This window comes from Lepus europaeus, chromosome 18, assembly GCF_033115175.1.
Source record: "Lepus europaeus isolate LE1 chromosome 18, mLepTim1.pri, whole genome shotgun sequence".
Lineage (NCBI taxonomy): Eukaryota > Metazoa > Chordata > Mammalia > Lagomorpha > Leporidae > Lepus > Lepus europaeus.
In genome coordinates this window covers 352,761-365,118 of record NC_084844.1, presented here as the reverse complement: position 1 = coordinate 365,118, position 12,358 = coordinate 352,761, and the positions used below count along the sequence as shown (strand labels likewise).

General features: G+C 53.4%; 1 protein-coding gene across 1 annotated transcript in view; it reads left to right on the top strand.

Moving 5' to 3' along the window:
- TBCD (tubulin folding cofactor D) overlaps positions 1-12,358 on the top strand; it is a 176,669-nt gene that overhangs the window by 29,434 nt on the left and 134,877 nt on the right. Inside the window, exons 8-9 of the mRNA XM_062175522.1 lie at positions 6,777-6,822; positions 8,093-8,225. Of these exons, the coding sequence (XP_062031506.1) occupies positions 6,777-6,822; positions 8,093-8,225 (179 nt within the window). The remainder of the gene's footprint in view (positions 1-6,776; positions 6,823-8,092; positions 8,226-12,358) is intronic.

Genomic DNA, 12,358 nt, shown 5'->3' with positions numbered 1-12,358 from the left:
TGATTTTGTGGTCTCCAGTTGTGTTGTGGTAGAAAGGTTTTCAGCACTAACTGGGTGAAAGATGCAGTTCCATGAGCAGCCTGGCCCTGGTGGCCTCCCTGGGTACACGGAGGCCCTGGGGCCTCTTAAAGTGGAGTCCAGCCTGGAGGTGGCTGTGCTGGTGCTAAGGGTCACTGCTGGTGTTCGTGTGTCGTGTCCAGCACCATGGGTGCTGAGCCTGTTGTGATGGGGCCAGTGCAGTGGGCAGGTGTGCTGGTACTGCCTCTTGGTGCTAGGACAGGAGTCTGAACCCAGAAGGGAGATGCTCTGCGTTCCTGCACTTGGTCTGTGTAGTTGGTGACTTTTTCCCAAGAGACCAGAGATGACAGTGCTGTGTGGTGCTTCGGGGCGACCCACGTTGCAGAGTGAGTGTGGTCTGGCAGCCAGCCGCCGCGTGGGTCCCTGGCCACAAACTCACAGGAAAAGGTGCTTCTCAGGCCCTGTGTTGCTGGTGTGAGCCACGCCTGAGCTCATGGTGTGTGGGGGCCCTTCTCCCGGGGCTTGAGGTGGAGTTGCTTTTCTTGGCCTCGATTTGGTAGTGCCTGGAGGGAGCCCAAACCAGCACCTCCTGCTTGGCAGCAGGTGGACCTGCTCCCCAGGAGCTTGTGATTTATGTGCGTGGAGAATATGCCCCGGGGAGGGAAGCCGGTTTGTACAGTGCAGAAAAGCAGGCTTGGGTGGGTAGCAATCGAAAGGTGCGGCAGCTTCATGTGATTACTGAGAAACTCATTTTGTTTGCGCCTCGCACTGTGCTAGTTTCTAGAACAACAAAAGCAGAGCTGACGGTCACTTCCCCTGCTCTGTGTGGTGGTGTCTTCCGCTGACCTCTCAGTGGTATAGCTGCCTCTGCGCAGTGTGTGCTTCTGCAGGTGATATTAGTTCTTGTTCTGCGCTTCTGTGGAACGTGGGGGGCACCTTGCGTTTTACTTTTCCTCAGGTGATTGGCACCCTGCTGGCGCTGAGGCTCACCAGAGCGAGCACCCGTGTCCCTGAGAGGTGCAGGAGCAAGGCCTCACTTCTGCACAGAGAAGGTGGCACGAAGCTCTGTCGCCTGTGACTGCTGTGGTTGTCAACCCTTCCTTCCCATCCCCTTTCCCTGCTAAGGTCACTGCTGGGAGAGTCAGTAACTTCTCTGATGTCTGTGTGTGCTGAGAGCCCAGAGTGACCCTATGTGATTCAGCTGGAAGTTGTCCCAGGTTGGTTTTTTGTCAAGGTTGAGAAGAGTGTAGAGGTGGGGATGGAGCTGTGGCATAGTGGATAAAGCTGCTGCCTGCAGTGCCGGGATCCCATATGGGTGCCAGTTTGAGTCTCTGCTGCTCCATTTCCGATCCAGCTCTCTACTGTGACCTGAGAGAGCAGTGGAAGACGGCCCAAGTCCTTGGGCCCCTGCACCCACGTGGGAGACCCAGAAGAAGCTCCTGGCTTTGGATTGGCGCAGCTCCAGACATTTTGCGGCTATTTGGGGAGTGAACCAGTGGATGGAAGACCTCTCTCTCTCTGTGCCTCTGCCTCTCTCTAACTGCCTTTCAAATAAATAAATCTTTTAAAAAAATGTAGAGGTAAGAAAAGTAGATTTCCTTTAAAGATTTATTTATTTATTTGAAAGTCAGAGAGAGAGAGAGAGAGAGAGGTCCTCCATCTGCTGGTTGACTCCCCAATTGACCGCAATGGCCAGAGCTGCACCAATCTGGAGCCAGGAGCCTCCTCCAGGTCTCCCATGCAGGTGCAGGGGCCGAAGGACTTGGGCCATCCTCCACTGCCTTCCCAGGCCATAGCAGAGAGCTGCATTGAAAGTGGAACAACTGGGACTCGAACTGGTGCCTACATGAGATGCCAGCACTACAGGCAGCGGCCCCACCCGCTATGCCACAGTGCTGCTCCAAAATTGATTTTTCTACCCATGAAAATGCAGGCAGCTTGTTCTCCCTTTATGGGATAGTGGCTGGCAGCAGGTGTGGTGATTGTCTCTGTGGTTCAGATGGGGACAAGGGTCTGGCTGTGTTTCCAAGTAAGCCTTTCCTGTGCTACTGCAGCTACATGATACTTGTCTTTTTTTTTTTTTTTTTTTTTTAAGATTTGTTCATTTACTTGAAAGCAGAGTTACAGAGAGGTCTTCCATCTGCTGGTTCATTCTCCAGGTGGTCGTGATGGGCAGGGCTGGTCCTAGGCCAAAGCTAGGAGCCAGGAGTAGTTCTGGGTCTCCTACGTGGATAGCATGGGCCCAAGCACTTGGGCCATTGTCTGCTTCCTTCCAAGGCCATTAGCAGGGAGCTGGATCAGAAGTGGAGCAGTTGAGACAGGAACCAGCGCCCATGTGGGATGCTGGAGTCACAGGTGGTGGCTTTACTCGCTATCCCGACGCCGGCACCGATGCTTTGTTGAGCACTCATCACTGTAGATGGTACATGGTCTGTTATTTAGGATGTTGTTATACTATACTTTATAAGGAGTTTGATAAGTAAAGAATATTGGTATGATTTTTGGCATTTGGTAGTATTTTGAGTCTTTTTATTTAGTTAGGGAATGAGACAGGAGTGCTGCAGCTTGTCGCCCAGTGCCCAGTTCCTGTCTGTTGTTGCTGCCCTGCCTTCCTCTGAGTCCCTGGCTCCTGGCCAGGCTCTCCTCCATGCAGCTGGACTCTGGCAGTAGTGTCCTTGACCGCCAGTACTAGGTTTCATTCCCTTGTGTGGCTGGCCCCACCCCCCACCAGGATGGAGTGTCCAGTGGGGTCCAGCCTTGTTGCTGCTGAGGCAGCGTGCTCTTGCTTGCAGGGTGGATCCATTTCCGTCCCTCCCATGCCTCCCTGTCGGAGAGCAGCCACTGTACTGGGCTGCTGGACTCTCCTGGTCCTATGTGCCAGGGCCTGGGGAATGGCTTGTCTCTGCCTCTTGCTGCCTGGGCCTTGGCTGAGAAGACCTCCCGACAGGATGCCTTGAGGAACAGGGCTCAGCTGGGGCCATGGACCCTGGCAACTGCTGCCTGGGAGTGTCCCAAGGGGCAGTGTCGGGAGAGCTAGTGGCTGTGAGACTGGTAGAGCATGGCGCTTGTGGCTTGGGATTGTCAGTTGTCCAGCATCCCTTCTGGGAATTTGCTACCTGTGGCTACTTTATAATTTTTATCCATACTGGGTGTGTGAGAGTCAAGAGGGTGTGGCATTAATAGTTCAGTTAGGGAGGTGCTGTGGGTAGGTGGGGCTCCCTGTCCTGGTGGGGGTGGCATGGCCACCCTGTGTCCCGTGCTCTTCCTGAGCTGGCCCAGAGGTGCCTGTTGTGTTGTCTCCTGCAGATTGGGTGTTGACAGAGCCTGCTCTATTTGTGTCTCTTTGTGTCCTCACCGGCCATCTCCAGTGAGAGCTGGTGCCCGTGCTGGTGAAGGTTCCCCGTTGTGGGTGGTGTGCGTGTCCCCCACCCTCTGTCTAGGACTTGGGCTTTCTGACCCCCAGTCAGCCCTTACAGGAAGGAGCTGCTCCTGTGTGTAGCCCAGTGTTTCTGCCCAGTTCTTGTTGGGTTGGATATATTTGAATTTATGTGATGTAAATTAACTTTTAATTTTGCATATCACATAGGGTAGATCTAGATGAGTTCTTAAATGGTTTTTGACAGACAAGGAAGAGAGCCTTACTCGCTTGGTAGGACATGTTGATATTCTTTAGAGGGAAGGAAGGAGGTTTGAGTGGTGAATGTGACCGAGCATGGGACACAGACTGTGGGAGTCGCCCAGCGAGGGAGCTGCTGTAGCTGACTGGGTGATGGGGGCCCCTGCCTGGTGCCTGGGAAGTGGTGTGCGGGACTAGCGAGCCCTCTGCACCAGGCCTGCTGGTTGCTACCTTGCTGCTCCTGTGCCTCTGTGTTTAGCACAGCATGGGGACGCTCCCCTCCACTTCAGAGGTGTTTGCGTTCTGCACTTAGTTAAAAGATCCGGCGACCCAGAGTGCATGCCGTGGGGGTGGAAACACCAGCTGCCTGCCCCGCTCTCGTGGTTCAGTGCTGGGTTTGCCTCCTGCCTCTCCCTGCCGTCAGCTCAGGTTTCTTCTGTGTGTTGGCTGCCTTCTCGCCGCAGATGCAGCTCCTGACTGCACACCTGCCAGCTCCAGCGGTGGTGGTGGCGGGTTATACCTGGGCCTCTGTGTCCTCTGCTGCCCGCGCTCCGCGAGGTGTTCTCACCCGTCTTTGTGAGGCTCCTGCGAGCCGTGTGGTCCTGGCCTGTGCTCTTCCCCTTCATTTGCATCCTGCAGGCCGATGGCGTCTGGGCTCTGCTGTCTCTGACAGGCTTGCTGCTCTCACAGCTTGTCACAGGGCTTCAGGCTCTCCCTCAAGAGAGGCCCTGGCCAAGGATGCCTGTCCACCAGATTGCACTTTCCCACGTTCCTGCTGAAGAAAACGCTGCCTATTTGTGTTTGGTTCCTATTTGGGTCATGGTTTGTACTGTGATTTTCCTGTAGTTTGGTTCCTATTTGGGTCATGGTTTGTATTTGAGATTTTCCTGCAGTTTGCTTATCTTTTGCTTTCTTTGGTAGTCCTGCACAGAATTGACCTGTGATTTATTCTGTTTCCTGCTTAAATCCTCTTCTGCCTTCTGGAAGATTCTGTTCTATGTTTCTGCGGACTGCTGGGAGCCCTGTTGTGGAACAGCCACGTCACAGTCAGGGCTGGTGCATCCTCCCTCTGGGCTCTTCCCACTTCCCAAAAACCATTGGCAGTTTTACTGAGAGGTTGGGGAACATTTCAGTCGTTAACTGCTAAGTAAGAGGTTGCAGGCTTTCCCTAGTTTTTTGAGAGCTTTTAGTATGAAGGAGTGCTGGCTGTTGTCAAATGCTTTCTCTGCTTTTATTGGGTGATCCCGTGCTTTTTATTCTATTAATGAAGTATATTGCATTAATTGATTTTTGTATGTAAAACAAGCTTGCTTTCTTTGCAAGCCCCATTTGGTTGGGTCTGGCTTTGTGGCGCAGTGGGTTAAGCCCCACCTGCAATGCCAGTATCCTGTATGAGCACTGTTTTGTGTCCTGGCTGCTGTACTTCCAATCCAACTCCCTGCTAACGTGCTTGGGAAGGCAGCAGAAGATGGCTCAAGCGCTTCAGCCCCTGCCATCCAAGAATACGTGAAAAGGATTTTACATGATAGCCAAATGGCTTTGTTTTTTCAAAGATTTACTCTTTATTTATTTGAAAGGCAGAGTTACAGAGAGGGAGAGACAGAGATCTTCCATCTGTTGGTTCACTCCCCTAAATAGCCCCAACAACTGGGGCTGGTCCAAGCTAAAGCCGGGAGCCAGGAACTCTCTCCAGGTTTTCTGTGTGGTGGCAGGGACCTGAATACTCTGCTGCCTTCCCAGGCGCATTAGCAGGAAGGTGGATTGGAAGTGGAGCAAGCACTCTGATATGGGATGCAGGGGTCTCAAGCAGCAGCTTACCCCGTATGCCACAGTGCTGGCCCCAAAGCACCAAGCTGAAAGGCAGCAATCTTAAGTGTTCAGTGAGAGTTTCCAGGTGATGATAGGGTATCTGCAGTGTGGAACTCAGGTCTGGGGTCCTGTCTTGCCACACGTCAGCACCCAGTGCACGGCAGGGACAGCTCTGTCTGTGGTGCAGGAGCACCGACGCTGCTAGCGTGAAGTGAATCTGCTGACTTCCTGTCTGGAAGAGTTGATTCAGAGCTTCTAGGTTGAGTTGAGGGGAGAAGGAGTGCTGGAAAGAGCAGAAGATTCTGCCGAGGGACTTTGAGCGCAGTGATTGGGAGCATCTTTTACAGAGTAACTGCAGGCCCAGAGAGAGACTGGCAATGACCAGCTGTTCACACTCCCGCTGCGCCAGTTTGGGTGGTGGAGGCGTGCTGTGCCTGCAGACCGCTTCTGGACTGCTTGTTGCTGGTGAGCTTCAGAGCACGGTGTCTGCTCCTGGTCCTGGGGGTGGGGTCTGGTCAGTTTCTCACTTGAGACTTGCTTGAGAGTGCTTGGTGAAGTCCTCTTCCCTGTGGCCGAGCGGTTTGTTGTGTGGCGCAGGGCGTTCTCACCTTGCCTGTCCCGGCTGATTGAAGGGCTGGAGTACTTGTGTGCATTGCTGCATTTGCCCGCCCGGCCTCAAGGCAGAAGGGAAGGCTTCAGGTTGAGGACTCCGGAGGCCAGAGCCAGTGTTCTCCGACAGCTGCTCCTCTGAGGACGGCACCATCACTCAGTGCTGTGCGTGAGGCCTGTGCTGGGGGTGTGGAGCTGATGCATCCTCGTGGACTGAGATGAGTGAGACTTGAGAAGGGATCCTCTGCTCTTCGCCAAGTTTCCTTTTCACAGACTGACGCCCTGAGGTTCAGCCTGCACATGTTTTGTTGGTGCCCAGGTTAGGAAGGAGTCTGCGTCCATGCTGAGCTGTACCCACCCCTGGTCCCTTCTGCGCCCGTGCTGAGCTGCACCCACCCTGGTCCCTTCTGCGCCTGTGCTGAGCTGCACCCACCCTGCTCCCTTCTGCGCCCGTGCTGAGCTGCACCCACCCTGGTCCCTTCTGCGCCCGTGCTGAGCTACACCCATCCCTGCTCCCTTCTGCGCCCGTGCTGAGCTGCACCCACCCTGGTCCCTGTTTTCAGGTCTTCCGAAGGCGTCTGCACTTTCCGGTCCCCCCTTGCTTCATCACTGCATAGCTGTTCTTGTCACTGAAAGTCCTGAAAGAGGCAGCGGGTGGTTCAATGATGTATGTTTTGAAGTTGTAAATGAATCTGCAACATTTTAAAAAGATTTTTTTTTTCAGGCACAAATATTTAAACATGGAAAACGTGAAGACTGTTTACCTTACGGTGAGGCTCATTTTAAAAAAGTTCTTTTTGTAAACGTTCTGCTTAATGTAGCACTTGCATGTTTTTATGGGGTTCAGAGTGATATTGACACGTGCACACAGGATCAGCCAGTCAGCCAGCCAGCGTTTCAATTTCTTTATCTTTTCTTTGTGTTTACAAATTAGAAAAATGGCTTCCTAGAGGCTGGGAAGGGGTGGGGACAGAGGGAGGCTGGGTTAATGGCCCCAGATGCAGGGTGGAAGTGGAGCCTGCAGCACAGCAGGTGGCTCTGGCTGACCGTGATGTGCTGTACCCTGTATTGAGGGCTGGGGGGCTGCTGGGTGCTCCACACACCAGGGCCCATTTAGAGGAAAGTGTGTGTGAGGGAGGTGCCACAGCTGGTTGGTGTATATCTGATGTTTGTTTGTGGATGCCACCCTTGTTTTTAGGTTGTTTTGTGTGACTTTCAGGAGATTGCTGAGGGCTTGTGCTGGAGGTCTGGGGGCTCTGGGCACAGTGGACGTAGCCCTGACTTGCTGCTGGCTTCCTGGACCGTATAGCAGCCAGCTTCCTGTCGTGGCCTCCCCACCACCTTCCCCACCCCTCCATGAAGTTCCAGGCTCTAGGCTTCAGGCTCCATCCCAGCTTCTCCTCCTTCCTCTTGTCCCTTAGACAGTTGTTTCCGATCTTGTCCATCTTACAGTCAAGCCCAGCTCTGAAATCCAGCCCTGAGCAACCATCCCAGCATCTCAGGCTCCCCTGCCATGGAGCACTGAACTGCGTGTTCCTGGCCTCAGCTCCCCTCTGCAAGGCTTGCTGGCCCCAAGGTGGCCTCTGTGGCACAGGAGCCATTAGGGGCCAGCAGCTGCCTCCTTTGTGCAGAGGTCCTCCCCACCATGCTGCCCTGAGCTGGGTCTGGAGCTCTGCCTGGTGCTCAGCTTCCCATCCCGCACAGCACGATGACCCCAGGGGCCCCATGCGAGCTGTGAGCCAGCTCTCTCGATGCAGGGCTCCCCTCTTGCCTCAGTCCTTTCTGGGGTGCCGGTCTCTGTGGTTGCTACTCCCAGGAAGGAGGTTGGGCTGGACTCCGGCTACGTTTAGTAAATGAACTGGGAGGAAGGGGATCTTGGTGGCAGGCATTAAGGGGTTCCCGGTAAAGTTAGGCTGTCACCTGCATTGAGCCCCTGTGGAATTGTCTGGATTCAGGCCTGCGGGTGTGAGACATGTGGTTCGCAGGGAAGGTCCCCTGGAGCTCTCCCACCGCTCTGAGTCCGGTGTCTGTTGTTTGCAGCTGCTACTGTGCTTGCATGCCTGGACAGCTGCAGACTCCCTGAGAGCAACCAGACCCTGCTGCGGAAACTGGGCGTGAAGCTTGTGCAGCGGCTGGGGCTGACCTTCCTGAAACCAAAGGTGGCAGCGTGGAGGTGGGTAGAGGAGTGTGAGCGAGCGTCTGTTGGGGTGGACAGCCCTGTGGCTGGAGCTGTAGCCATCTGCGTTTCAGGGAGTGGTAGCCTAAGAGATTGATCAATCAAAAGTGTCTTCTTGCATTTTCTCTTTTATTTTAAAGATTTATTTATTTATTTATTTGAAAGGCAGAGTTACAGAGAGGCAGAGAGAGAGAGAGACAGACAGAGAGACAGAGAGAGAGAGAGAGATAGAGAGAGGTCTTCTATCCACTGGTTCACTCCCCAAATGGCCACAATGGCTGAAGCTGGGCTGATCTGAAGAGCTGCTTCCATGTCTCCCATATGGGTTCAGGGGCTCAAACACTTGGCCCATTTCCTTCCTTCCTTCCTTCCTTCCTTCCTTCCTTCCTTCCTTCCCTCGCTCCCTCCCTCCCTCCCTCCCTCTTTCTTTCTCTTTTCTTCTTTCTTCTTTTTTGAGGATTTATTTATTTTATTTGAGAGGCAGAGGCAGAGAGAGAGAGAGAGAGAGAGAAAGAGAAGTCTTCCATCCGATGGTTCACTTCCCAAATGGCAGCAATGGCCAGAGCTGTGCCGATCCAAAGCCAGGAGCCAGGAACTTCCTCCAGATCTCCCACATGGGTTCAGGGGCCCAAGGACTTGGACCATTTTCTACTGCTTTCCCAGGCCATAGCAGAGAGCTGGATAGGAAGTGGAGCAGCCAGGTCTCAAACCGGCGCCCACAGGGGATGTTGGCACTGCAGGTGGCGGCTTTACCCACTGTGCCACAGTGCTGGCCCTTGTGGGCCATTTTCTTCTGCTTTCCTAGGCCATAGCAAAGAGCTGTATTGGAAGAGGAGCAGCCAGGACTTGAACCGGCACCCATGTGGGATGCTAGTACTGCAGGCTTAGGCTTTACTGCTATGTCATGTGCTGGCTCCTCTTTTTTTTAAGACTTATTTATTTCAAAGGCAGAGTTAGAGGGAGAGACAGAGATACACACACACACACACACACGGAGAGAAAGAGGGAGAGAGAAGGGGAGAGAGATATATATATCTTCCATTTGCTGGTTTACTCACCAAATGGCTGCAGTGGCAGGAGCTGGGCTGATATGAAGCCAGGAGCTTCTTCTGGGTCTTCCACATGGGTGTAGGGGCCCAACCACTTGGGCCACCTTCCACTGCTTTCCCAGGTACATTAGCAGGGAGCTGGATCAGGAGTGAAGCAGCCGAGAGTTGAACTGGTGCCCATTTGGGTTACAGGTGCTGCAGGTGACAGCTTTACCCACTGTACCACAGCATGGCCCTAATCCTAAAAGTGTTTCTGATTTTAAGTAGAAAAGTGTTACTTCTGGCTGTTTTCTGATCTTGCATCTAGAATACTTGAAGCTGGAGCGACGGCAGGAAAAACTCGTTATGGTCATGTGGCACAGCTTTGCTACTGTGGGCTTCTATCAGTAAATCCAAATTCTGGGGCTGGTACTGTGGCTTAGGGGTTAAATCCACCGCCTGTGACAGTGGCATCTCATGGGTGCTGGTTTGAGACCTGGCTGCTCTGCTTCCAATCCAGCTCCCTGCTAATGTGCTTGGGAAAACAGTAGATGGCTCGAATGCTTAGACCCCTACACCCACATGGGAGACCCAGAAGAAACTCTTGTCTTCTGGCTTCCACCTGGCCCAGCCCTGGCTGTTGCGCCAATCTGAGGAGTGAACCAGCAGATAGATCTCTCTCTCTTTCTCTCTCTGTCTCTTTCTTTTTCTGTATAACTCTTTCAAATAAATAAATCTTAAAAATATAAAAATTCCAGGTTTCTTTCAGAAAAAAACAAGTGGACTTCTCTAGGTGTATTCAGAAGGTGAAACCATCTGGGGCCGGTGCTGTGGCTCACTTGGTTAATCCTCTGCCTGCCCGGTTGTTCCTCTTCCAGGCCAGCTCTCTGCTGTGGCCTGGGAGGGCAGTGGAGGATGCCCTAAGTGCTTGGGCTCCTGCACCCGCATGGGAGACCAGGAGGAAGCACCTGGCTCCTGGCTTCGGACCAGCGTAGCTCCGGCCATGGTGGCCATTTGGGGAGTGAACCAACGGAAGGAAGACCTTTCTCTCTCTCTCTCTCTCTCTCTCTCACTGTCTAACTCTACCTGTCAAAAAAAAAAAAAAAAAAAAAAAAAAAAAAAAAAAAAAAGGCTGGCGCCGTGGCTCACTAGGCTAATCCTCTGCCTGCGGCACCAGCACCCCGGGTTCTAGTCCCGGTTGGGGCACCGGGTACTAGTCCTGGTTGCTCCTCTTCCAGTCCAGCTCTCTGCTGTGGCTCGGGAGGGCAGAGGAGGATGGCCCAAGTGCTTGGGTCCCTGCACCCGTATGGGAGACCAGGAGGAAGTACCCGGCTCCTGGCTTCGGATCAGTGCAGTGCCGGCCGTAGCAGCAATTAGGGGAGTGAACCAACGGAAGGAAGACCTTTCTCTCTGTCTCTCTCTCACTGTCTATAACTCTCTCTCTCTCACTGTCTAACTCTGCCTGGCCAAAAAAATAAAAAAAAAAAAAAAAGAAGAAGGTGATCCCATCTTTGCTCATCAGTGGAGTTGCTGTCCTTGCTTTAGCTGAGACTGATCCAGATCAGGACCCTACAGAGCACACAGACTTCTCTGATGTTCTTGGGGTGCTATTGCTTTTTTTTTTTTTTTTTTTTTTAAGATTTATTCATTTATTTGAGAGAGCATTACAGACAGAGGGAGGGAGAGACAGAGAGGTCTTCCATCTGCTGCTTCACTCCCCAAATGGCTGCAATGCTGGAGCTGGGCTGATCTGAAGCCAGGAGCCAGGAGCTTCTTCTGGGTCTCCTGTGCAGGTGCAGGGGCCTCAAGCACTTGGGGCATCCTCCACTGCTTTCCCAGGCCATAGCAGAGAGGTGGACTGGAAGAGGAGCAGCCGGGACTAGAATTGGCACCCATATGGGATGCCGGCGCCACAGGCAGAAGCCTAGCCTGCTACACCACAGTTGCGGCCCCATGATTTAGTTTAGCTAAAGCTTTGCTCTGAATTACAGCACACCCAAAGCCATATGTTGTGTTTTTGTGCTGTTTCACTGGCTACTTTTGGGTGTGCGTTATAGACAGCTTGTTCCAGCAAAGGCGCATTAGACAGGATGTGAGTGGCTAGTTCCAGAGTGCTGTGGGAGATGGTCCCGTGCCATGTGGGGCAGGCATCTTCAGAGAATCGCAGCTCACAGGATGTGTAGATGTGCACAGAAAGGGACCTGCTATGAAGAATGGTTCCATGGTTGTGGAGGCCAGGGGAGCTGCTATCTCTGCAGGAGCTTACTCCCCCTTGGGAGGGGCAGTCCTTTTCTTCTGTTCAGGTCCCCCTCTGGTTTATTCAGTCTGCTTTCTTCCATCCACTGGTTTAGATGGACTGTCATCCAGAGACTCCTCACAGACAGGCCAGAGTGATGTTAGGGCAGACAGCTGGGCACCCTCTGGCCCAGGCAGCTGGGTACACAGAATCAGGCTCTCACAAGTACTAGAAATAGCATGTGGGAGGGAGATGATTTTTTCCTGAAGGTTTACTCATTTATTTGAAAGGCAGAATTACAGAGATAGAGGCAGAATTACAGAGAGAGAGAGAGAGACAGACAGACAGACACTCCATCTGCTTATTCACTTCCAAAATGGCTACAACGGCCAGGGCTTGGGCAGACCAAGATGGAGTCAGGAACTCCATCCAGGGCTCCCACATGGTTGGTAGGAGCTCAAGCACTTGGGCCATTATCTGCCACCTTCCCAAGCACCTTAACAGGAAGCTGGATCAGAAGTGGAGTAGCTGGGACCGGCGCCGCGGCTCACTAGGCTAATCCTCCGCCTCGCGGCGCCGGCACACCGGGTTCTAGTCCCGGTCAGGGCACCGATCCTGTCCTGGTTGCCCCTCTTCCAGGCCAGCTCTCTGCTGTGGCCAGGGAGTGCAGTGGAGGATGGCCCAAGTGCTTGGGCCCTGTACCCCATGGGAGACCAGGATAAGCACCTGGCTCCTGCCATCGGATCAGCGCGGTGCGCTGGCCGCAGCGTGCTACCGCGGCGGCCATTGGAGGGTGAACCAACGGCAAAAAGGAAGACCTTTCTCTCTGTCTCTCTCTCACTGTCCACTCTGCCTGTCCAAAAAAA